This window comes from Pongo abelii, chromosome 8 (genome assembly GCF_028885655.2).
Source record: "Pongo abelii isolate AG06213 chromosome 8, NHGRI_mPonAbe1-v2.0_pri, whole genome shotgun sequence".
NCBI lineage: Eukaryota > Metazoa > Chordata > Mammalia > Primates > Hominidae > Pongo > Pongo abelii.
In genome coordinates this window covers 108,460,429-108,487,837 of record NC_071993.2, presented here as the reverse complement: position 1 = coordinate 108,487,837, position 27,409 = coordinate 108,460,429, and the positions used below count along the sequence as shown (strand labels likewise).

The window sequence follows — 27,409 nt, the reverse complement described above, 5'->3', positions numbered from 1 at the left end:
CTGTTGCTCCAACTAATTTTCTAATGGAAGCAGCATTTATCAATCTGGGCCCTTGGCTAATAACATGATAAATAATTTAGTGCTTCTGAAGGTGATATTCCTCCTTTTGAATCACTTTTTTCCCCAAATGTCAAAAGGGGGTATATGGGGAATAAAAAAGATGGGCTCAAGTTGCTGGAGGCACTAGCTCATGAATAGGCTGCAGAACTAAGGGGCTGACCAGGGGGATTCATGCAGATTCCCAGGGCACTTTTTTTTTTTTTTTTTAAGACAGAGTTTCGCTCTTGTTGCCCAGGCTGGAGTGCAAGCATGATCTTGGTTCACTGCAACCTCCGCTTCTCAGGTTCAAGTGATTCTCCTGCCTCAGCCTCCTGAGTAGCTGGGATTACAGGCGCCTGCCACCATGCTTGGCTAATTTTTTTTTTATTTTTAGTAGAGATGGGGTTTCACCGTGTTGGTCAAGCTGGTCTTGAACTCCTGATCTCGGGTGATCCATCTACCTTGACCTCCCAAAGTGCTGGGATAATAGGTATGAGCCACTGCACCCAGCCCCCGGGGTACTTTTTGAAGGCACAGGTGTACAGGTCCTCAGATTTTGGACAGGTTCCAATTTGAATAATTATATTCTCTCTCCCTTAGTACCCCCTGCTGTTTCTCGTGGATACAGAATTCTTATTCACTCCCTGCACTAAACTGTTGTGTAGAGTTGCTGTGCAGCTGTTAAACAGCTGCCACATTTCTCTCCATATATAGTCTCTAAAGCATTTTTGGATGAAAGGAATTATATAAACATATTTTATTGTCATGTACTGGTTGCCTTACCACTTAGTTGTAGGTTTTGTGAGGTTGTAACTATTAAATTCAAATCCATATTCCATAGCACATCAACGTTTAATTTCTTCCCCCACCTGCTCTCCAATGCTCTCTAAACAGCAAGGCTCTTACCACAAGGGTCCGTAGACAGAGTGTCCCTGCAGGAGCACGGGGGTCCAAAGCAGCCACAAGATCCCACACTTTAATTTTTCTAAAGATCAAAAAGGGGACAAAAATGTTAGTTAAAAGCAAACGTAAGAGAAGGCAGGGAAGAACAGCAGAAATTCATGGCAATAAATATGGATGGTGAGTATAGTTTAAATATACGTGATTAACCTGCAAATGAGAAACAGGCTAGCTTTAACCAAACTGAAGACAGTTAATAGTAAAGTTATACCATACTTTGGGATCAAGAGGAGATCTTGTACATTAGACCTCTTAATGATATTACACAGACCTAGAAATCTACAACTCTGAAACATCCTCTTCCTGGTCACTTCTAAGAGTGGCCCAGGTCACATGTACTGAGGGACTGGGGTCCATGTCAGAGCAATGGAGTTTATATAAGCAAGCCCTCATCTTTTGATTTAAATAAGATAAGTGTAGCTCTTCCAAAAATCTTTTAATAGCCCATGTTTCCTCAAGGTACATAGCAGACAAATTCCAAGACAGGTGGGTACGGATCAAAGCCAGGGCAATAAAAAAATATTGTCTTGACCAAACTGGAACATGTCATCACACTCTGAACAATTTCCCAAGGTTGTAACAGTGATGGCTGTCCCAAAGCAGAAGAAGTGAGCAGTCTACACTTCCTGCTGCTTGCATTGGCTAATGAATGTATCAGTATAGTTAGCTCATGAACTAAAATAATGTTGTTAGTTTCTGATATTTAAAAAGCTGCCAAAATCAGGCAGATTGACAAAAAGAAATGATAAGAGTCCTTCCTAAGTGAATAACTATTTTTTTTTCTTTTTTTGAGACGGCGTCTCGCTCTGTTGCCCAGGCTGGAGTGCGGTGGCGTAATCTTGGCTCACTGCAACCTCTGCCTCCCTGGTTCAAGCAATTCTCCTGCCTCAGCCTCCTGAGTAGCTGGGATTACAGGCGCCCGCAACCACACCTGGCTAATTTTTGTACTTTTAGTAGAGACTGGGTTTTGGCATGTTGGCCAGGCTGGTCTCGAACTCCTGACCTCAAGTGATCCACCTGTCTTGGTCTCCCAAAGTGCTGGGATTAAATGCATGAGCCACTGTGCCCAGCCTACTTTTGTTTGAATTTACTCTGTGTTTAGGATTGGTGGACATGGGGTCCATTCACAAAATTAATGGATTCCATAACCACTAGAAATTAGAAGAAAATAAAGATGACTAAACTCATAAATGAAATGCTGGGATGACAAGTGATGACAAGAGAACTGTACTCTTAAAAATTACTCAAAGAGATAAAAAACCCAAGAGATCAAAATTCAAGATCTTACCACACTAAGTCCCCAAATACTGCCCTCTAGTGTTTCTGTTTTGTTAACAGGTTACCCTTTTACATGGGTAGCCTGTTAACACTGGGTTTTTCTTGTTCTTTGCTTTACAGGGCAAAACAGTCAAATACATAACCAAATAACCAAAATATGAATGACAACCATGTGCAAACAAGTATAATAAAATGAATGGAAAGAATATTTCAGGACACTAAACCAAGGAGAGGTAAATACACGGATTAAAGAAATATGGTATCAGATATTTTGCGTAAAATCTATAAGCTTTTAGAAACAAGGAATGGTTATGTTTAACACCATAAACATAAGGAAGGATTAAGACGTAGATTTTCTCTTTTTTACACTCTGTTAGCACACTCACCCATCATAGGCCCCACTGACTATCCTCTTGTTATCAAATCGAATACAACGCACCAATTCCTCATGGCCTTCTAACACTCGTAAACATGCACCACATTCTATGTCCCATAATCTGGAAGAGAAAATTAAGTCAAGTGAATTTTCACGTATTCTTTTCTAAGCCTGGAATGTTATAATAATACATTTCATATGCCTTCTAAAAATTCATAAAATAAAATCAATCACCACCCACACAGATATGTACTGCTTTCAGTGTAATTTATTTCCTTTCTCCTATATAACTCACACAGAAAAATGTAGGTTTAAGTTCAAACGTAAAATGTATTTTCAAAGCACAGTGCTTTACATAATTCTGTAAACAGGTTCTTCCAGGCATAAAAACGAATTCAATGCACACAGTTGCCTGAGAAAGAAATGACCAAGCTAAGAAAGTAGTTTCCTGAAGTCACCAAACTGAAAGAGATACAGATTATCAGTGATGTCCTGTTCTCACAAAGCACCTCCCCCTCTGCCACGGTGGACACTTCTTTCACCACTGTCCAGGACAGCTCTTCTCAGAGAATGGAAATGCAAAGTCAGTTCTCAAAAACTTTTGTGTACTAATTTTAAAAACTGTATGTTTTCATAGCAATTCAAGTGATATCTAGGAATAATTTCCTTAGATATAACAAACAGTAGCTCTATCTGTTGTTTTTTTTAATGGCTTTTTCATCCTTTTAGTACTTTACTGAAGGGAGAGGATGGATAAATCTTCCAAATTCTAATCATATCTATGTCATTCATCTTTGTGAAGGGAAAACCCCAAAAAGGACTTCCAACTGTGAAATCTTCATAATTTCGAAGACAGGTAACTCTCTGGCCAATTATGTAATGCTAAGACAAAAATTACATAATTTCTAGTAAGGAAACAAATCTTTCTTTTCATTTCTCAAAAACAATGGCAAAGAAAAGGCTGTTAGCTGTTTATTAGCACTTTTCAACTGTAGACAGTAGAAATTTAAAAAGAAGGGCAACAAAAGGCTTTGCTGTGCTGCTTCTCTGCTTGGGGCAAACTTCTGACCTGTAAGAAGCTACAGAAAGGAAAAACAGTTGATTATAAACATAACAAAATTGAAGACTTGTATGATCTGTGCATTAATAATGAATGGGAGCATAATATTGATCCCTTATGATACAAGGCACTTGCTGCTCACCTGATAGTGTTGTCAGATGAGCCACTCACTACCAGCCTGTCCCTGTACTGCAAACAGGCAATGCCTCGTTTGTGCCCATTTAAGGTCCTTACAAATTCACAAGTACTTGTGTTCCACACCTGAAAAAGAAAATGGCATTGAGCAGTTGATTTGGTGCTTTTATTGGTAAAATCTATGGCAACTGGAGTCTTAAAGAAGCAGAAAACAGGACTGAACCATTAGAGGGAAGTCTTCTCAAACAAATAAAACAAAGGACAATTTAAATTCATGGTAATAGAGGCTAATTTGCAGTTGGCTGTTATCACATGAGAATTCCTCAAATTGATTTACTCTTCTAGGGTTAGTCTCCTCTCATACTCACCACTATTTATAGGAATAAAATATCTAGGCCAAATTGTCACACAACGTCTCACTTATTATTTTTCACTTGTAGACTAGTCTCTGAATTAAATATTACATTTTTCTGTAGCAACGTTTAAATATGAAATTGCCCTTGATCAAATTTTCATATAAATTCCCCCATTCTAAGTTGGAAACTTACTGAAAAATGCCTTATTACCTTTATAGTTCTATCCCCAGATGCAGAAACGATGTACTTGTCATCAAAGTCTACAACATTGACAGCAGCTCGGTGTCCGACCAGCACCCTCCGGAGGGTAATGTCAGTTGGGGAGGCCATATCCCATACAGCAATGGAACGATCTTTGGAGCAGGTCACCATCATGCCATTATTGAAACGCAAGTGCAGAACTGCTTCACAATGGTGAATCAAAGTGTTTAGCATTTCACCTGTATTTACATCCCATACTCTGGAAGTGATAGATGAGATTTAGATGGTACTCAAGCTACAATCTGTTACCTATATTTCACCATCATGCGCCCTTCCACCCCTTATATTTAGAGAGAGGGCCGGACTGGGAGAGTGGGAGAAGGAAGGGGATGGGATGCTGCCAGTGTGTCCTTAAGACATACTGCTTGAAATATGGGCAAGTTGTGGAGGGCAAGGATGAGGTGGCAGCCACTGTCACCTAATAATTTGGCCCAGACTTGAAGACTGTAAAACTTCTCACATTCAATTTGATACCATTAGTAAGATACATTTTAAATGAGGAATCTGATTAATAACAATAGCATTAGTGCCCATTCCAGTGATAGCCCTCAGAAATGAAATAGGCCAAGATGCTTCTGTCACATACTTAGTAATGTGAATTTGAGTTTGATTACCCTGGATCTCAGGTTTTATCATAAAGGTCAAAGGCCAAGATAACCACGACTCTAATTCTAAGCCCCCATTTCTGTGTTTTGAAGTGGGTAGGGGTTTAAAATAGCCCCCCTATTGTAAATATGGGCTTCACAGCAGAGTGTGGGGCCCTTGGATAGCTTGAGAATTTTGTGTGATTATATATTTTGATTATTCTATTTTTGTGTATTTACTTAGGGTTTTATAACATGTTATTTCCTTTTTTCCCGTTTAGCCCCCTTTTATAGAATATCATTTTTTCTTTATCTTATAAATGATGTTAGCATCTGCAGTGTTTTAGATTCTGTGGGGCACTCACTCCACAAGCACCAATAAATGTTAAATGTCAGTAACTACAAGGGCCAAGTTTGCTATGCCTTGCTATGCCTTTAAGTCAAAAGACAAAAAACAGGAACAGTCTTTTCTATTCACAGAGGATAACTTGGAATGGTAAACATTTAACTTCAGAGTATCTAACAATGCACTTAACTGCTTTTTTCCTAGGTCTATTTTTTTTTAAGTTACTTTTGATGCATTATGTTTGCTAAATCCTTTAGCTTAAGGCTAAATTCCTAACAAAGGTTCCCAGCAGTGCTGCTGGTACCCAGAACCCAAAGCTATCCTGGACTCCAGCAGTATAATGGCTGTGTCATCAAATCACTAATGCCTCTGGAAATTGAGGGCCCCTCCCTGAGTGAAGCTTGCAATTAAAAACTGCAGGGATGGCAGGGGAGGGGCTGGCAAAGAGAGCACAGCTCACCTGTGCATGTTTCAAAGGAGATAATACAGACCTGCACTACAGTTACCACTACCTGAAAGGAAGGCTTCATTGCATTCATATCATTCCCCTGTGAGGTGGTTTTTGTAAGGAATGCAAAGTTTACCATAAGGATAAGAAAAGTTTCTGTAATAGACGATCCTCCAAATTAAAATAGAATGTGTAGTTCCTTAAATGTGCAAAAATGTAAACTTACCTCAAGCATTTCTAAATCAAGTTTTCTAGTTCTAGACTGACAGAAATGATGGGGACCCGGTGGTTTAGTTTCAGAACTGTGCCGATATATACAAAATTACTATCTATGACAAAGAACAGAGCAGAGCTGATATTTCAGAGTTCAAAAAAGCATCTGAAATTTTCTACCTGACTGTGGAATCCGATGATCCCGTTATGATCACTCTCTCATCATACTGGAGACAGAGGACTGAACCTGTATGGCCTGTGAGAATTCGCTTGCATTCCAATGTGTTTTTATCCCAGATCTAGGATGGCAAATAAGATCCTTTTGATCAATGTGATGATGGGGTGCTGTGGAGACTTGTTGGTTCTATTACGTGTCTGATCCCCCAAAATAATCAAAGCCCAGAGTAGTGTGGAATGCATTCTTTTCTATAGGTATAGCTAAGCACGCACACACACACACACACACACACACACACACACACACACACACACACACACACACACACACACACACACACACACACACACACACACACACACACACACACACACACACACACACACACACACGGCTTCAGTACTAATGCAAACTTTTATCCTTTTCATTAAGGAACAGGGTAGTCTATAATTATGTGAGGGCCAAAGGAGTAACAGCCCATTCAGTGCATTTCAAGAAGAGAATTTAACCCTAGGACTACCCATTTGTAAAGTGTTCTGGGGGAAGCTGATGTCTGTCCTTTAAGGAAACGATTTTGGCTTTGGGACTGGAAACAATCTAAAATCTTCACTTATTTTCTAGAAATAATGCTTAGAGTTTATGCTTTAGACTGCGCTATGAATGTGGTCACTCTTGCTCCCTCCGCTACCTTTCTACAACTGAATAGACCTCACCTTGATTGTGTTGTCTCGAAGGCCGCTCACTATTTTCTGATCATCATACTGTAAACAGTAAACTCCTTTGCTTGTTTCACTTCGGCAGTGAATTCTCTGTAAACTATGTCTTCCACATCTCCAATTAGATTCTATTGTCTGAGAAGAAGGAATGGGAAAGAGGCAGTGTTAGGAAACACCTAGAATCAAACTCTTTTTAGGCTTTAATGACAATCAATGGCTCAATGCTTTACTCTATGGGATATACACAACTTAGGGAAAACTAAAAAATGTCTTTAAAAGGCTACTATCTACATTTATAAAATATTTTTCCTTTTGCAAGGTAATTAAAGGTTGTTTCCTAGAACTCCCCTGCCTATAATTTGTTCAATTAAATAATAAATCTGGTGGAAAGAGACTACTCACCAAGAGAAGAAAAGCTACGAACTATGTGAGGTTATACACTCAGTGCTCTTACATATGTGATGGCCATTACTACTGATTGCTACTGATTGCTACTGATGAACTTCTAAGGAGGTTCAATTCAGAAGATATTTAAATATGAGCTTATGAGTACAAGTTTACCAGTCACACTGCTATTGTATGAAGGATCAATCTCTTTAACTCTCTCATCTACTTATTAGTAAACAATTTTTTAAAGCTTTAAAATTTTGCCTAGCAATTTATTTTACCTACCCTACTCGCCTGTAAAGAGATTGATTTTCTTTTCCTTTTCTTTCTTTTTTGTTTTTTGATGGAGTCTCGCTCTGTCGTTCAGGAGGGAGTGCAGTGGCGCGATCTTGGCTCATTGCAACATGTGCCTCCCAGGTTCAAGTGATTCTCCTACCTCAGCCTCCTGAGTAGCTGGAATTACAGGTGGGTGCCACCATGCCTGGCTAATTTTTGTATTTTTAGTAGAGACAGGGGTCTCACCATGTTAGCCAGGCTGGTCTCAAACCCCTGACCTCAGCCTCCAAAAGTGCTGGGATTACAGGTGTGAGCCACCACGGCCAGCTAAGAGATTGATTCCCAACTCATGTCAGTAAACCTTAATGGGCTTGCTGTAACCATACTGTGACTGAAGAATGCTGATAATTCTGTGCCCTTGGGCAATACCCCAAAATACATAGATTCTTACCTCAATGTCTTGTATAATTTTAGGATAAAGTGCTCTATAAAAAGAGTTGGGAGCAGCATTCCCGTCAGGAGGTTTGTTTTTGAATAAATACTGTCCCCTAAAAAATAACAAATATTTCCCAATGAAAATTATGACATTATATATTTAAATACATATATATTTTAAAACAGAGTCTCGCTCTGTTGCCCAGGCTGGAGTGCAGCAGTGCGATGCTGGCTCACTGCAACCTCCGCTTCCTGGGTTCAAGTGATTCTCCTGCCTCAGCCTCCTGAGTAGCTGCGATTACAGGCATCTGCCACCACGCTGGCTAATTTTTGTATTTTAGTAGAGACAGGGTTTCACCATGTTGGTCAGGCTGGTCTTGAACTCCTGGCCTCAAATGACCCGCCTGCCTGCTCGGCCTCCCAAAGTGCTGGGATTACAGGCATGAGCCATCACACCCGGCCAACATTATATATTTATAAGGAACTTCATATATTTTAAAAGTGTTTTCATGGTTACCATTCCATATACTCTCCATAGCTGCCTGCGGAGGAGCAAAGGTAAGCCTGATTTCAGGAGTTCCATGTCAAAGAGTAACCTTCTGGGCTCTAAGAAATCTGACCAGCACTGATTTGCTTTTGGGTAAAACATGATTATTTCCAGTGTAGAACATTGGAGTACCAAGCCTTTAGGAATATTATAATATCAGTAAACAAATGGAATATGTATAATCAGAATTCATCTATTGGTCTATTGGTCTATTAAGACTACTGCTTAGATTCACTGGCCTCATCTTTTGGAAACTTTGTTAGTAATGGTAACTATTACCTTTGAACTAGCATATGCCCTATGGGTTTTTTTTTTTTTTTTTTCCTTTTTACTGTGTCAGTGGTCCCCAGCATTGTAGACAGCAGCAATGCTCTGGCATGGAGATCACTTTTTCTAGGTCTTTATTTGTGCGGGGTAAGGTGTGGTGGCTGCTCAGTCACCCAGGCTGCTGCTAATCAGTGCAACTATGCTTTGAAAGGAGCAATTCAGTTCATTTCAACAGAAAACAAAAGGATCACAGGTGTGTCCAGCAGCAGCTAGGGAAGAAGAAAAAAAAGAAATGCCTAAGAGCACTGCTGTCAAGTCTAAGGCATGAAACTGACTTTCACAGGTGTGTTCCTGGCTGTGTACATACATACATGTACTTAACTGCCTTCCCTGATTCCAGTGAGCAACATTTGTTAGTATCTCCTTCCTTATGACAGCACATCTCTGGAATACTGGTATCCCAAGCTAGATCTTTGCTACAAAAAAAAAATCAGTAAATGGCAATCACTTCCTGCTGGGTAAAAAATTTAATTCCTCATCCTGAAGTTAAGAACCCACCAAACACGGTGTGGAAGCTAGTAAACCCCACTATGGGTGTACTAACTGCTGTTCTCACTGGCACCGTGCCTTGCAAAGTGGAGATAGGCAGAAATGCCTCTGAGTGTAATCCTGGCACCAGAGAAATCAGTTTTCTCTGGGCCAGTCATCCACCCCTCCCTCTATAGCTCCATTACAATATAATTAATTGTTTGATGTCTCCAGGAGTGTTTCTTCCCTGCCCTCTCCCTATTATACACCTTGAAAATTAGTTGAGAAAATTTCCTATCAGGAAGGTAGCTGGCTCTAACTTCTGTGTTAATACAGAAAAGAAAATCTGAAATAGAGAAGTGAAAATAATACTTATAAAAAGGGGGATTAATGAAACATGATACACCAGCATAAACAAAAGGGGAAACAAGATGCATTATGAAAGAGTTCCAGATTAATGGTACATTTCTCTTTACAATATTATTCTACAAACACTTTGCAGGCAAATAATAGATTTTGAATGTGAAGATTTTAAGTCTGACTCCTGAGCCCACCCACATTCTTAACTACTTTACTGTTTCTCAATGCCCACCATTCCTGAGATTCCTGTCTTCTTTTAATCTCTAGCACTCCAAGACTTTTTTTTTTTTTTTGAAAGCATTTCAGGTGTTTAATAAGTCATCAGAATTCATCTGCGTGATAGGCACCCAGTTTTACTCCTCTAATCAAGATGTTGATTTTCTTTTTTTAAATTTTATTTTATTATTATTATACTTTAAGTTTTAGGGTACATGTGCACAATGTGCAGGTTAGTTACATATGTATACATGTGCCATGCTGGTGTAGCACTCCAAGACTTTCTTCCTATGCAATGATACTACCTACATTCTAAGGAAAGAGAATTCATATAAGCTTCTGATCTTGTTTTCCACCTCACCGCATTTACCATGTCTTGGTAAAGTATCTGAATTTCTTCAAATCAAAGTGTTACAGAAAGGGGTGGCTAGGTACTGAAAACTGGCTTCTGTCTTTATGTTTTAAGTCAAAACCTTTTATGATGGAAGATCTTTGACAACAGGGACTACTTCTACGTGAAATGCCTAGTACCTCCAAGAATGTGAGTACATGATAAACATTAAATATTAAATTCAGAATGTTACCATAAAATGTGATCTGCTGATTAAGAAAATGGACTCTTCCCAAATGGTCTTTTATTATACTTTTAAGAGTTACCATTACTGAGCAGACAGCATATTCAGTATTATTCAAGAGAGAAAACTACAGAGTTCATGTCCCAGGGGAAGACTGTCAAATCCATCTAGATATAAAATACAACATCAAATATCAAGTTAAAACTTAAGAGATACAAAGCTTTATTAGAAAACTGTATTTACTTACTATTTTTGGTTAGTAGAAATGGAAGAACCTTTCAAAGCTAACATATGGGGAAAAGTATAACACAGAAAGACTTTATTGACGTATTAGGCTTGGTAAGACAACTTGAAAGAAGAAAATGAGAAACTGATGGAGTAAATTTTTTTTTAAAAAAGGGAGGACAACTGACATAGGAATAAAGTCAACATGTACAAATAGAAGCAGCAACAAGAAAGTCGAGGGAATAATAGAGGAAGTCGACACGGGATGTGTAAGTATTTGGAATTTCATGGGTGTATCATGGGATTAAGAGGATAAACATGCCCAAAGACAAGGGGATATAGTCAGAACTCTGAAGGATACTCAAAAGAGCGGGAATGGGTTTCTGTGGATAAAGAGATAGGGGAAAAAAGTGGTAATTAGTGCTGGATCCTGGATTATTTCACCTACCCTTTAGAAAGGCTCAAAAGCCATCTTCTCAATGATTGTTTTTTCTTTGTAACTAACATAAAAGATCTTGCCATTTAGTGCCAATTCCAAGCAAAACTGTGGAGACTTTTACCTTTGGCATTTTCACATCCATCTGCCAAGAACTGCCCACTTACTTCTTGATCTTTCTGCCTTCAAAAAAGGACTCAGTAAACTCCCAATGTCTGATGAAGGTTTACTGTCATTTACAGTCCAAATAGGAACACAATGTATTTTAACAGGTAACAGAACCTTTATAGCTAAAGGAATGAATCTCCTTAACTGAAATTTCAGGAGTTATTTGGAGAAGAGATTCTTTTTTTCTGAGGGATACAGAAATCTTCTCAGCTGCCCTAAAATTTTCTCATGTAAGCAATTGCCTGCTGTATCCCCAAGGCTGGTCCCAGCACTCTTAGCAAAATGATGGACCCCGAATACCATATAACTCCATTTTTATTTGCTTTGTTGTACTACTAAAGAGTTTATTTCCAAAGTATGAAGTAGGTTATGAAAGATTTCTATTTTTCTATGTAGTGAAATAAGTGAGAATTAAAAAACATATTTGAGAAGTAGTAATAATATTCGTGTGTGTGTGTGTGTGTGTGTGTGTGTGTGTATGTGAGAGAGAGAGACAGAGAGAGAGACAGGGTCTTGCTCTGTTGCCCAGGCTGGAGTACACTGGCATGATCACAGCTCACTGCAGCCTCAACTTCCCAGGCTCAAGCCATCCTCCCGCCTTAGCCTCCTGAGTAGCTGGGATTACAGGGCATGCGCCACCAGGCCCAGCTAATTTTTTGATTTTTTTGTAGAGATGAGGTCTCACTATGTTGCCCAGCCTGGTATCAAACTCCTGGGCTCAAACGATCCTCTTGCCTTGGCCTCCAAAACTGTTGGGATTACAGGCGTAAGCCACCCCGCCTGGCCAACAATATTCTTTGTTACACAGCCTAAAAATTGTCTAGTTTTTTTGTTCCTTTAATTCAATTTGAGAGAAAAATTTAAACAGTCTTCCTAATAGCCAGAATGATAAAAATCTCTGAGGCATTTGGTATACTATTTATAGGTCATTGTATTTATTATGTGTTAATAAATTTCAAAGATAGAAAAAAAGAAAGAGAGCCAACAACTTTTTCATGAAAATTCGAAGGAAAGCTGGCCCATGAATATTTATATTTTAAAAGTGTTCTCTATTTTTAACTGTTTTCCTCTTTATGATCCAAGATAAACAACTGATAAAATTAATTTGGAAGGACATCATTAAGCACACACATGCCTATTATAATTTTTTCTGTCAATGAGAATATTTAATATGTCACCTTTATTTGTGAACTATTACTACGTAGCTTTCCTATAGTGACATTCTAGAGACATACTCTGAGAGAAAATTATTTAAAGAAAGATATCTTTCAGAAGTTCTAATGAAATGGTACTGTTAAGAGAACAACAAAAAAATTAGTAAAGTCTCTTCGACTGCTAACTGTATGATGCTTTGGGGAATTCGGAATTAAGTCAGAAAATCTTGAAAAACAGAAGTCTTAAGAAGAAACAATGATTTATACTTAATTTCATTTTCACTTTTTCTGATGGCTAGAGTTCTTATTCCACTTGGGCATAAAAATAATTTTTGATTACAAAGGTGACAAAACACCCGAGGCATAAGATAAAGGCAAGAAATTTTCTGAAAGAAAATAAAAGCATTTGTCCTGGATTATTTTAGGGGAAAGCTATACTGGATGGTTTCTATGTGATTCAAAGTCATCTACTTTTTTTTTGCCTCATAAATTGCCCATCAGTCCTTTTGCAGGATACCAGCTTTTTTTTTTTTTTTGAGACAAAGTCATGCTCTGTCACCTAGGCTGGAGTGTAATGGCTTAACCTCCGCTCACTGCAATGTCCACCGCCGGAGTTCATGTGATTCTCCTGCCTCAGCCTCTACAGTAGCTGGGATTACAGGTGCACGCCACCACACTCGGCTAAATTTTGTATTTTTAGTAGAGACGGGGTTTCGCCATGTTGGCCAGGCTGGTCTCAAACTCCTGGCCTCGAGTGATCTGCCCACCTTGGCCTCTGAAAGTGCTGGGATTACAGGCGTGAACCCACTGTGCCCAGCCGCAGGATACAACTTCTGCCCAGATAACAGAATGTTTTAAACAGCAGGGCTGGTCAGCTTTCCATTATTTTTTTGCAAAGCAGTATTAATACAATATGTCATTTTGTGAGTGACAGGTAAGAAGAAAAACTGCTGAGTACCTGAACATTTGTTCTCTGTTACATTTTAAGCTACAAATCAACAAAATCACCATATTAAATGAGAAGTGGTCTCACTGGCTCCCCAAAAATCTTTCAGTGACTGTGAATGGCCAGGTCCTGAAGCTGTACAAGAGTAAGAAAAGTTAAAGGCTCACCATCCTCTTCGTTCTGCCAGGCCTCTCCACAGAGAATCTGTCCTGACCATTCTCTCGATGAGCTTCCTCCACAGCATGCCATCAGAGGTCACTCGGTACCATTCCTTGCACACAAGTTCAGCAGCACATAGTGATTTGGCATCCAGGTATGACAGAATGTTCTCAGCAATATGATCCAAACCCCGAGCTTTCAGCAGGGGGAGGAGGCAAAGAAAAAGAACACAGAAGGTGGTGAATGATTTTTTACAAAAGGTCCTTTAAAACAGAACAACATTTGTTCTGCTATGAAGGCATATCATTGTCCCTAGTGTAGTCCAGTTTCTTTTTCAAACAGAGGCTTGGGTAAAATGAGTGTCAATAATTTTTCCATAAGGTTACAGAAATGAACAGTATTTTCCATCTTCCTTTAGATAAGGAAGTTAAAGCTAACAACCAGCAAACCCCCAAGACATTAAAAATAAAAAGGATTCCAGAAAACAATTCACATCTATCTATATGGATTTCAGCACTAGGGGATGTTCTATGGATGGCATCTCAAACTCTATGATTCAGACCCCCCCAAATCTCTATATTAGGTCCATTTCTCATTCTGTTTCTATTACTGCTGTAGTTCCAAAGCTGTTCGGTAAAAGAAATATCCTTTAAATGTACTAGGGGAGAGGCACTAAGTCAGAATGTGCTGGGTTATAGAATTTTGGGCATGCAGAAAGGAGAGAAGAAGGAAATACAGAATGGCATGGAAATATCCCAAGAGAAAGACAGAGATGTATGTTTAAGTTCAAGAATGAGTTTAATTTCAGATTTAAAAAAACTATATTTGAGAGTAGCTGCTGCTATAAAACCTAAATGACAGTTGAGCAAAAATGAAAAAAAATTCCAGACCAAAAGATAACTTGGTTAGCATTTCAGAGAATATTTTGTAGGAGGTGCAGAGGAAAACAATGGAGAATAGATCTTGGGGAGTTTAAACCAGAAGGGCTTCCCAGTTAAAGTTCTCCACCACCCAAATCTGTACTGTGGTCTCAGAAGAAAAGATCCTATAAAAATAGGATGATCTCACTAAAAGAAATTCTTTTGCCTGCTGTTCTACCTTTACAACTGAGATAAAAACATTCAAAGTTATTTCTGTTTACAAAGTACATATCAGAGGTTTTCTATAGACTTAAATAGTTCAGAAGGATTCCCTCATACTCTCACTCCCGTAGGCACAAACTTAACAAGAAAGAGAACATGGCATTTCATTTTGGGCCTTTCCTCTGAATCATATCATTTTAATTATCAAGATTATATGGATATCAGTCACACTTTTCAGCAGACTTGAGAAAGAAAGCATTAAATGGATTTTGTTTCGCTGGCATCACATGTTCGTATGTAAGCATAAGCAGATGGAGACATGCATTACCCAATTCTTATTAAAGGAACATGAACAAAAGCCAATTAAAGATATAATAATTAGTTCTTCATGTAAAATACAGTAATGGTACAATTTATATTAAAACTTTCTACACCATCAGAAATTTCCAAAATGCAGTCCTGTGTTTTTAATGGGTGCCATCAAATTGCTCCTGATCATTTCACCATGTACCTATAATAAGTCTTTGGAAGTAATTTCACCTAACACTCCAAACAAACCCATTACATTAATAGACTACAGGCACTTTTTGAAGTAGTTTGGTTTACTAAACATAGCCAGATGGTATAGGTGTATAAGTTTAAATGGCCATAAAGCATTAGATTGATGATTTAATACCTCATAGAGTGGTCAGTGGATACAAACCAGGGATCAATATTAGGTAAAGGATACACAGGTCTAATCAACTCCTGTTCAATTCTTAGTGGTATAAGCTTGAGATAGTAACATGTCTCAGTGATTGGGGAGAACAAAGTAATGAGGTACACACAGACTGTTTTGTACAAAGAAAACTGTTTGCCTATGGCTAAAACAAAATCCAATGAGTAAAGAGGGGCCAAAAATCTATTCTATTTAACAAAAGATATAGGTAAAATTCAGTTTTTATAGTGGTTATTCCTAAGATATAAATAGGTACTTCTTTTGTTTTAAACAGCAACTTAAATTCTTAGTTTAGAAAAACAAAAATTTTAAAAAGGTATAATTGGCAAATATAAAACAAAGTAGTATTAATAGTTGGGAGGCTATGAGCTGGTATATTTTTATTAGGGGATAGTTTGGCACCATGTATTAAAAGCCTCAAAATGTTCATATTCCTTAATATATAGCGATTCTATGTCTGTATTTTTTCCCCTAGGATTCCCACAAGATTAATGTATAAAAATTCATCATCATATGGTTTATAATATGAAAAAATTTTGAAACTACATAAATGTTCAATAAAGGGGTTAAATAATATGTGCTTCAACCATTGTGAAGAATATTATGCAACAACTGAAAAGTATGTTTTAAGAGAACACACATTTAGAAAAATACACTAAGAGAATGTATTAAGAAAAAATGGTCTCAAAACATTTATGATCCAAGCTTTACAGGCAAATACACATACCTAGAGAAAACAGGCTACCTGCCAAAATATTAATAACTTAGCAAATCAATAGTTCTTTCTGAATGGTGGGGTTCTAGGAAATGTTTTTAAATATTTTCTAAGTTTCCTATAACTTCTATAATTGGAAAACAACAACCAACACTCCCTCCCCTAACAAGGTGAAGATATTTAAGATAAGATTCATTCATGTTGGTATGATTTTTTTCTCTTAAAATAAACTTTGAATACACAGGACTCCTATTTTCCTGAAATAGCATTCCCCCCAAATACTGACACCTTGGCAGTGTTCTTGTCTGCCCTTAAGCATTCAGAAAAACCACAGCATCCTCCAAAAAAGGGATTTTAAATATCATTTTATATTTATTTATTTAACACCACAACAAGGTTTATGAGATATCCTTCTTTCTAAAAACTTCAACTAAAAATGTTTCTTATTCATCTGTAGAACTTATTTATCTGTTTATTTATTTATTTATTTTCTGAGATGGAGTCTTGCCCTGTCGCCCAGCCTGGAATGCAGGGGTGTGATCTCAGCTGACTGCAACCTCCGCCTCCTGGGTTCAAGTGATTCTCCTGCCCCAGCCTCCCAAGTAGCTGGGATAACAGGTGTGTGCCACTACGCCCAGCTAATTTTTGTATTTTTAGTAGAGACAGGGCTTCACCATGTTGGTCAGGCTGGTCTCGAACTCTTGACCTCGTTATCCACCCATTTTGGCCTCCCAAAGTGCTGGAATTACAGGTGTGAGCCACCGTGCCCATCCCATCTGTAGAATTTAAACATTCTGCTGATATATTCTCATAGAAATACAAATCCAAGTACATAAACATATCTTGAAACTAAGACATGTTATTATAAAAGACACATCTTTCACCAGGTAACACCTCAGAAAAGATTTTATTTGGACCTATGTATGGGTAAAAATAGGTTGAATAGAAGGGCATGAGTAAGAAGATAGGTAAAAGGAGTCTTGGCTGGGCGCGGTGGCTCACACCTGTAATCCCAACACTTTGGGAGGCTGAGGCGGGTGAATTATTTGAGGTCAAGAGTTTGAGACCAGCCTGGCCAATATGGTGAAACCCCACCTCTACTAAAAATACAAAAATTAGCCAGGCATGGTGGTAGGTGCCTGTAGTCCCAGCTACTCGGGAGGCTGAGGCAGGAGAATCGCTTGAATCTGGGAGGCAGAGGTTGCAATGAGCCGAGATCGCGCCACTGCACTCCAGCCTGGGTGACAGAGTGAGACTTTGTCTCAAAAAAAAAAAAAAAAAGGAGTCTTTATCTCTAGAGTTTGTTTTTTTAAAAAGCTTTATACCAGCTGGGCATGGTGGCTCATGCCTGTAATCCCAGCACTTTGGGAGGCCGAGGCAGGTGGATCATGAGGTCAGGAGATCAAGACCATCCTGGCTAACATGGTGAAACCCCGTCTCTACTAAAAATACAAAAAATTAGCCCGGCGTGGTGGCGGGCACCTGTAGTCCCAGCTACTGGAGAGGCTGAGGCAGGAGAACGGCATTAAGCCAGGAGGCGGAGCTTGCAGTGTTGCAGTGAGCCGAGATCACACCACTGCATTCCAGCCTGGGAGACAGGGCAAGACTCCATCTCAAAAAAAAAAAAAAAAAAAAAAGCTTTATACCAAGGTACAGTTAAGGAACTTAATTTGTAAAAGTCAAGCCAATAAAGACTTTTAAAGAGAGATATATAGCTGGAGATCTAGTTCTGTTATCATCATAGCAAATTAATGGTTTACAAACACTTGTAGACATACCTGGCAGAGCAGTTATGAAATCTCTCTGCAACATAGGTTTAAGATACGAGTTTATGTGCCCATGTTGGTAATGACACATTTGGGATATAAGATGTTCCACAAATTCCACTTGATCTGACTCTGACCACTGCTCAAAGTATTTGACACACAGTTCCTTTTCCTTTTCATAGCTTGCTGAGAGTTTCCGTTGCTTGGGCACAATCATACTGGAAGTGCCATTGGCAAGTTTTGTCTGTAGAAGGGGGTTAAAAGAAACATAAAATGATTAGTATTGAAAATGACGGAAATATATATGATTTTCTGGTACGGCATGCTATATTATGTCTACACAATTGAGCCCACTCTGTTATTCTATTAGCAATTACGTGGAAAACCACAGAAATACCATAGAAAGTTGGTAAATCAGCTATAATGCCAGAAGACTAAGCATCCATTTCCAAAAGTTTGCAGAAGACATTCTTAATATTTGAAGATACACAAATAAAAACCGAAAGCTAAAAGCATGTTATTACTAGCAAGCCAAAAATCTAATTTGCTTTTTCTTGTATACAACAGTTGTTGGACATTTATACAATTACTTGCTCACAACTTTTTTTTGAGACAAGGTCTCACTCTGTCACCCAGGCTGGAGTGCAGTGGTGAGATCATAGCTCACTGCAGCCTCCAGCTCCTGGGCTCAAGTGATCCTCCCACCTTAGCCTCCAGAGTAGCTGGGACTATATAGGTACACACTATCATGTCCTGCTAATTTTTAACATTTTTTTTGTAGAGATGGAGTCTTCTTTTGTTGCCCAGGCTGGTCTCAAATTCCTGGCTTCAAGCAATTTTCCTGCCTTGGCTTTCCAAAGTGCTGGGATTACAGGTGTGAGCCATTGTGCCCCGTCATCACAACTTTTTTTTTTTTTTTGGAGACAGAGTCTTGCTCTGTTGCCCAGGCTGGAGTGCACTGGCACGATCTTGGCTCACTGCAACTTCCACCTCCCAGGCGGAGAATCAAGCGATTCCCCTGCCTCAGCCTCCCAAGTATTGGGACTACAGGTGCTCACCACCACGCCTGGCTAAGTTTTATATTTTTAGTAGAGACAGAGTTTCATCATGTTGGATAGGCTGGTCTTGAACTCCTGACCTCAAATGATCCACCCACTTCAGCCTCCCAAAGTCCTGGGATTACAGGCGTGAGCCACCGTGCCCGGCCAACAACTTGGTTTTTAATCGTCAAATAAGAAGTCCTTCATGAAAAGAGAAACCAGTGAATATTCTGAGACTCTGTGGTACCTTTTTGGACATAAAGCTAAAATAACACTCATATGCTCAATCTACCTTTTTCCATAACATAAAATACTCCATATTTCCCATGAAGTCTTTTTTATTAATTGATTCATTCAATAAGTATTTACTGAACATCTACAATGTGCCAAACACTGTGTCCTTGGTACTAGGAATATAACAATGAACAAAAATGACAGTCTCTAACATCACTAACATATACTCTTAGTGTGAAAGGCACATTAAAAACAGAAGCAGCCAGGTGCAGTAGCTTACACCTGTAATCCCAGCATTTTGGGAGGTCAAGGTGAGGAGAACACACCTGTAATCCCAGCTACTCAGGAGGCTGAGGCAGGAGAATCGCTTGAACCCGGGAGGCAGAGGTTGCAGTGAGCTGAGATTGCACCACTTCCCTCCAGCCTGGGCAACAGGGCAAGACTCTATCCCCCAAAACAAACAAACAAACAAACAAACAAAATACAAGCAAATACTTAGAAAATATAATGTAGATAGTGCTATGAAGAAAAATAAAGCAGGATAAGGGGACAGGAAAAAAGTATATGTTATTGTGGTAGGCAAAATTCTAAGATGGTCCCCAAGATTCTTTTTTGTTTGTTTTGAGACAGAGTTTCAGTCTTGTTGCCTGCACTGGAGTGCGATGGTGCGATCTCGGCTCACTGCAACCTCTGACTCCCGGGTTCAAGTGATTCTCCTGCTTCAGCCTCCCGAGTAGCTGGGATTACAGGCACACAACCCCATGCCCAGCTAATTCTGTATTTTTAGTAAAGATGGGGTTTCTCCATGTTGGTCAGGCTGTTCTCAAACTCCCAACCTCAGGTGAGCCGCCAGCCTTGGCCTCCCAAAGTGTTGGGATCACAGGCGTGAGCCACTGCACCCGGCTGGTCCCCAAGATTCTTGGCTCCTGGTGTACACATACCTTCTCTGAGTTATTCAAACAGTAATGTAGGTATTGCTGTGATTAAAAGAGGGATCCAAATCAGCTGACCTTAAGATAAGGAGATTACTCAGGTGGATCTGACCTAATCGTATGAGGCTTTAAAAGCACAGAGCTTGCTCCAAAGGGTTGCAGAAGAGGAAGGGGGATAGCTGGCAAGGAATGTGGTCAGTCTCTAGCTGCTGAAAGGAGCCCCCAGCCGACAGCCAGTAAGAAAATGGGGGCTTCAGTCCTACAACGGCAAGGAACTGAATTCTGCCAACAACAAGAATGAGCTGAGTGCCGGGTGTGGTGGCTCACGTCTGTAATCCCAGCACTTTGGGAGGCCGAGGTGGGTGGATCACCTAAGGTCAGGAGTTTGACATCAGCCTGGCCAACGTTGCGAAACCCTATCTCTACTAAAAATACAAAAAATTAGCCAGGTGTGGTGGCGGGTGCCTGTAATCCCAGCTACTTGGGAGGCTGAGGCAGGAGAATCACTTGAACCCAGGAGGTGGAGACTGCAGTGAGCTGAGATCACGCCATTGCACTCCAGCCTGGGCAACAAGAGCGAAACTCCATCTCAAAAAAAAAAAAAAAAAAAAAAAGAGCTGAGAAGAGGATTTTCCCTCCGAGCTTCCAGATGAGAACTCAGTCCAGCCCAACACCTTGATTGATTTAAGCCTTGAGATACTCTCAGCAGAGAACCCAGCCACTATGTGCCACACTTCTGACCCTCAGAACTATACACAGAATTAATAAATACGTGTTGTTTTAACTTGCTAAGTTTGTGGTGATTAGGCAGCAATTAACAAAAAACTAATAGGATTATTTAAGTCTAAGTGGTTAGAGATCGTTTCCTGAAAAAGGTGACATTTTAACTCAGACATGAAGGAAATGAGGACTAGACAGCGAGGAAGAATGGTCTAGGCAATGGAAATTTTGAGACCCTAGGTCCTGGGTGGCAGTCGGCCTGGCATGTTCAAGGAACAAGAGGGCCTGGTGTGGCTGGAACAGAGTGAGCAAGGAAAAGTTAAGGCTGGAGAAGTAGCCTAGGTCAAATCACCCTGGTCATTCCGGTGGTGGTAACTAATCTCCACAGATTGGCCCCAGCAACTCCAGCCCTCCCTCTACATGAATGCTACTCCTCCCATCAAAAGGCGGAGATTATGTCCTATTCTGTGAATCTGGGCTTTGACTAAGAGAATGGGGAGAAAGGTGCATTCCATTCTGGGACTTCTAAGCCCAGGCAACTTCTGCTTACTCCTTAGAGCATTGAGCTACCATGTAAGAAACTCAGGCTAATCTGAGAGAGAGACAGGTATGGAGGATGAGAAGCCATACAGAGGGGCCACATGGGCAAACACCCAGAAGCATAATAGCGACACAATCTGACACCGTTTAAAAGGACCACTGCTATGTGTCCATGGAAGACAGAACAATCACTTGGACCACAGTGGTAGCTATAGAGGTGGTGAGAAATAATTGGGATTCAGTGTATATTCTGAAGACAGATCCTATTGAATTTGCTGATCGACTGCATATGAGTATGAGAAAAAAGGAGACAAAATCACACCCAAGTTTGAAGCTGGGGGACACTGGGAAAAGATTCAGAAATCAATAGAAACTTTTGCTACTCTGAAGAAAGTAGGATTTTCTTTAAAGGATAATCACAAATGGGTACAAGTGGGTACTTTTCAAAGTAATTTGATGGACCTTTGGCATATTTACTTAAGGCAACCCAAATGTGGCAGGAAGACCCATGTTACCACAGAGTTCATCCCTGCTCAGACATACTCAATGTGGAACATGCTATAAAACTGTACCACATTTAGATAATTCATTTCAAGGCTCAGGCTTGCCTTATTTTCTTTTATTTATTTATTTTTATTTTTAGAAACAGGGTCTTGCTCTGTCAATCAGGCTAGAGTGCAGTGGTGTGATCACAGCTCACTGCGGCCCTGAACTCTTGAGGCTTGCTTATTTTCTAGATGTTAAATCCTATACACAGGCCTCTTTACAAAGTAAAGATACACAGCTGAAAGCATATTTTCAAGAATGGCATTAGGCCATTTTATATACACAGAAGGAGCTGACACCTGTAATCCTGGTGTGTCGAGGTGGATGTTTTCTAGCATAAATGCCACTGTTGCCTATGATACAGACTAAAAATGATTACTAAGAACCTTGTTGGACACAGGCCTTGGGGGACTTTAGGGCTGCTTTTTGTGTAAGTTATTAGTTTGTATCTCAGAAATGAAAACTCATGAAATGTGAAGATTTAGAGAACTAACACACAGGCAAGCTTTTAAGCTTGACTAAATGCCACGTCTAATCTCAGTAACGAAAACCTCCCAAACTCTATCATTTTTTGTATATTTGCCTTTTAAAATGTACCCTTTGTCTTTTAAAAGGTGGAAATGGACTGAGTTGGGTGCTACTGGAGTACTGTTTTCTGGATAAAGACCAGAATGCCAGTAACAGAGAAGAACAATCAGCAACTTAATGAAATTATTCCACTTATACATTAAATAAACAAGATATTGCTATAATCATGAGGAGTCATGCTTTGATCAGTGGCTATTGGACTGTTAGGTAAAACTGCCTAAGGATTTAAAAAGTCTGGGTATCCTACTGCAGAAGCTAAAGATAAGACTTTGTGATACTTTCAATGATCAAGTCATAAGTGGGAATCACATTTGGTTATTAGACATAAAGTATAAACTGAGATTTCATGTATTTATCAACTGTTCTGGGATATTCTGGCTGGTATACATTTTAGTCACCATCCCTCAAAACAAGTATTTTTTTGATGAGGCAGAAAGACACATACCTGAGATCCATTAACAAATGGGTTATTCTCAACCACTACCCCATACTGTATTGTTTTAAAAGCTTTGGCCCTGGAGTAAAAAGACCTGGTTTCAAATTCTAGCTCCTCAATTTAGCAGCTGTGTGACATGGAATAAATAACTTGATCTTTCTGAGTCTAATTCTCTCATCTATAAAACAGGGAAAATAATATAATAGGTTCTATTTCATTGGGTTTTTGTAAGGAACAAATTAAAAAACCCTCATGAAAAGCATGCTTAGCACACCACCTAGCACACAGTCAAGTGTTCCGCCAATCAACACTCTTAATGAGCTTATAACACTGTTGGAGCTGAGCCTTCCCTCTCTTTTTGAAAGTACATTCTTCTTTTTCACTATATATTTTTTCTATTTTAATTTTCATTAAAGTATAACATAAAAAAATGCTTAATCTTAAGTGTACTCAACTAATTTTCACAAGGTGAACATACCCACATAACCAACACCCAGATCAAGAAACAGATCATCACGAGACTCACTAGCCCCCTTTGTGTCCCTTTCCAGGTCACTAGTCACCCTGAGAGTGACTCCTACACCTATTAAAAAAGAATACATTTTTTGAAAACCATCCACCTATACAATTTGTAGTACCATAAAAACATAAAATTCTCAGAAATAAATTTGATAAAATTTAGCCTGGGAGCGGTGGCTCACGCCTATAATCCAAGCACTTTGGGAGGCAGAGACGGGCGGATCACGAGGTCAGGAGATCAAGACCATCCTGGCTAACAAGGTGAAACCCCGTCTCTACTAAAAGTACAAAAAATTAGCCAGGCGTGGTGGTACACGCCTGTAGCCCTAGCTACTCTGGAGGCTGAGGCAGGAGAATCACTTGAACCCGGGAGGTGGAGATTGCAGTGAGCTGAGATCACGCCACTGCACTCTAGCCTGGGAGACAGAGCTAGACTCCGTCTCAAAAAAAAAAATTGATAAAATTTGTGTAATACTTATAAATTGAAAACTATAAAACATTGCTGAGGGAAATTTAAAAAGACTTACTTAAATAAATGGAGAGATACACTATATTCAGAAATTGGATCTATTAAGATGTTTATTCTTTCCAAATCAACCTATACAGTTAGTGCAATATCAAAGTCTCAGCAGGCAAATTAACTCGCTGATTCTAAAATTTGTAAAGAAAAGCAAAGGACCTAAAGTTAACCAAAATATTCCTGAAAATAAAAAAAAACGGTTGGGTGTGGTGGCTCACACCTGTAATCCCAGCACTTTGGGAGTCTGAGGTGAGTGGATTACTTGAAGTCAGGAGTTTGAGACCAGCCTGGCTGACAGGGTAAAACCCTGTCTCTACTAAAAATACAAAAATTAGCCGGGTCTGGTGGTGCATGCATGTAATCCCAGCTACCCTGAAGGCTGAGGCAAGAGCATTGCTTGAACCTGGGAGGTGGAAGCTGCAGTGAGCCAAGATCATGCCACTGCACTCCAGCCTGGATTACAGAGTAAAACTGTCTCAAACAAAATAAAACAAAACAAAACAAAACCCAACCCCAAAAAACCACAAAACCCTTTGAAAAAGGATGGAAGACTCCGACTAATAAATTTCAAGATATGTAATAGTAATCAAGATAGTGTGGCTTTGGTGTAAGTGTAGATCAATGGAAAGGAATAGTGAGTCCAGAAATACATACAGTCAACTGACTTTCAAGAAAGATGCCAAGATAATTCAATGGGGAGGCCAGGCACGGTGGCTCAGGCCTGTAATCCCAGCACTTTGGGAGGCTGAGGCAGGCAGATCACCTGAGGTCAGGAAATCAAGACCAGCCTGGCCAACATGGTGAAACCCCATCTCTACTAAAAATCAAAAATTAGCTGGACGTCATGGCACACGCCTATAATCCTAGCTACTAGGGCAGCTGAGACACAAGAATCACTTGAACCTGGGAGGTGGAGGTTATAGTGAGCCTAGATTGTGCCACTGCACTCTAGATTGGGTGACAGAGCCTTCTCAAAAAAAAAAAAAAAATTAAATAGGGAAAGGATTGTCTTTTCAACAATTGGATATCCATAGAGGAAATGAAGTCTGTTCCTAACTTCATACCATATACAAAAATTAACTTAATTCTAGATTTATATATAGGAGCTAAAACTATAAAACTTCTAAAAGAAAACACAGGAGAAAACCTTGACGTTCTTGGAATAGGCAAACATTATAAAAGGAAAAAAAGTCAAATTGGCATGTTCAAAACATGATTTCCAAAAATGATTTGTTATTTTTATTAACATTTGCAATAAATGTAATGGATACAAGTCCTTCACAAAGGACTTGTATCCAGCATCTATAAAGAACTCTTAGAACTCAATAATAATTAAAAAAAAATCCTGTTTTATTAAATAGGCAAAAGATTTGAACATACTTCATAAAAAAAGATCCACAGATGCCAATAAGCATATGAAAAGATGTTCAACATCATTAGTCATGAGAGAAATGCAAATTAAAATATCAAGACATTACAACACACTTACTAGAATGGCTAAAATTTAAAAGACTGACAATACTAAGTGTGGACAAGAATGAGGAACAACTGGGTCTCTCACACATTGTTGGCAGTCACGTTTACTGGTACAACCACTTTGGAAAACAAGCTGACAGTTTTTTGTAAAGTTAAACATATACTTACCAAACAACCCAGCAATTCCACTTTAGGTACTTAACCTCCTTAAAATGGAACACAGTTCAACACAAATACTGGTACATTAATGTTTTTTGCTTCTATATTAATAAAAATCCAAAACGGTAATAATCCAAATGTCCATCAAAAGATTAACTGGTAAACACACTGTGATGTTGCTGTAGAATGGAATAGTACTCAGCAACAAAAAGAATAAACTACAGACACACAAAATGGTAAAGACGAATCTCAAAAACATGCTGAATCAAAGAAGCCAGGTACAAATGAGTCCATTATGATTCTACTCGTATGAAACTCTAGGAACAGTAACTCTAATTGTTAGAAAAACAGATCAGTGGTTGCCTGAGGCTGGATGTAGAGATGGGACTGACTGGGGAAGCGTACAAAGGATGTTTTTGGGACAATGAAAATGTTCTCTAACTTGACTATTACGCAAGTCGCCAAGATTCATTGAACTATGTACTTAAAATGGGTGTATTTTATTGTATATAAATTATATTTCAATAAAGTTATTTTAACAAAACTTCTAAGGGTAGAGTATTCCTACTGATAAATCCACTGTAATACGAATTTTATTTGTAACTAAGGTATTATGTTTGTAGAGAAATCTAAAGATAAAGGTCTTTGTTGTCAAGCCCCTTTCTTCTACCATTCTCCAATACAGATTTTTCTACAATTATCTAAAGTAAATGCAGCAAAATTCCAATTTGAGAACTTCTGAAAATCTACAAGAACACAATGAAAAAGTTCAATTATTAAAAAATCAAAAGGTTGTATATTAGAGTGTATGGGAGATATAATGGTTACTGGTTGCAGTAGAATTGATTTGGCTTTCCCAACAAAAGCCTGATGACTCAACCACTACTGTTCAAGTGTCTTGGAAAGCTGACAAACAGCCTTAGCTTAATGGTAACACTAAGTTTCTGCCACCCCTGCACATCTCCCTCTTCTTTTCTGTTTATAGTGAACAGTTGTCTCCACAAGAAAGAAAGAAGCTGTCAGGTGACAAGCACACAAAATGAAAGGAGTTAAGTATTTCTGGAACTGTCCTTCAGCTTAGTTCTCAAAACTAGCTAGGGGCTAGTTTCCTCTTCAAAAACATATTTCATGTACCACTTTCAAAATTACCATGAATTTCTCTGAAGCTGCAGCCTGGGCCAGGAAGGAAAAATAGACACTTGCAGATACCAACTGGCTTGACCATCAACTATCACTGTAATACTATAAGTATGCTGACTTTACTAACTGTATTATGTATAGGTTGGGAAATACATAGTGGACTGACTGAACTTTATGGTGAAATGACAAGTATTTCTAGTTTGCATCCAAATCTGCTTTAACCAAAAGGAAGGGTGTAGTAAGTAGAGAAAGACATTCCAGACATAGGACACTCTTTAGTACTGGGGTTGCAAGGACTAGATGAAGAAAGTATTTATGACAAGAAAGATACAAATGATAAAAGATATCTAAGGATTCCATTTGGCTTCGAGAAAGGCTTTAAGGAAAGGCTCTGGCATTGAGAACTATGGGGGGAAGGGGAATATAATGATTAAATGCTGAATTAATTTAAGAATAAAATAGGCAAGGGTTTTGCAGGGGATAAGGCTGTAGCCTAGGAGGGGCAGGACAAGAATTTTGACTAAAGCTGGAACTTTAGTGGTATCAATCAACCAACAACAGTTTATTGAGTGACTACTCTATGCTGGGCACTTTACCAGGTAATAGGGAAACTGCTGTGGACAGGCATACAAAGTGTCTTTGCCTTCTC

General features: G+C 39.1%; 1 protein-coding gene across 18 annotated transcripts in view; it reads right to left on the bottom strand.

Moving 5' to 3' along the window:
* BTRC (beta-transducin repeat containing E3 ubiquitin protein ligase) overlaps window positions 1-27,409 on the bottom strand; it is a 204,639-nt gene that overhangs the window by 14,726 nt on the left and 162,504 nt on the right. For all 18 annotated transcript variants that reach the window (XM_009245710.3, XM_009245712.3, XM_009245713.3 and 15 more), the window contains 9 exon segments: window positions 17,923-18,154; window positions 13,638-13,824; window positions 8,065-8,161; window positions 6,948-7,085; window positions 6,237-6,355; window positions 4,415-4,664; window positions 3,856-3,974; window positions 2,664-2,774; window positions 946-1,024 (listed from right to left, as the gene is read on the bottom strand). In XM_009245710.3, the coding sequence (XP_009243985.1) occupies window positions 946-1,024; window positions 2,664-2,774; window positions 3,856-3,974; window positions 4,415-4,664; window positions 6,237-6,355; window positions 6,948-7,085; window positions 8,065-8,161; window positions 13,638-13,824; window positions 17,923-18,154 (1,332 nt within the window).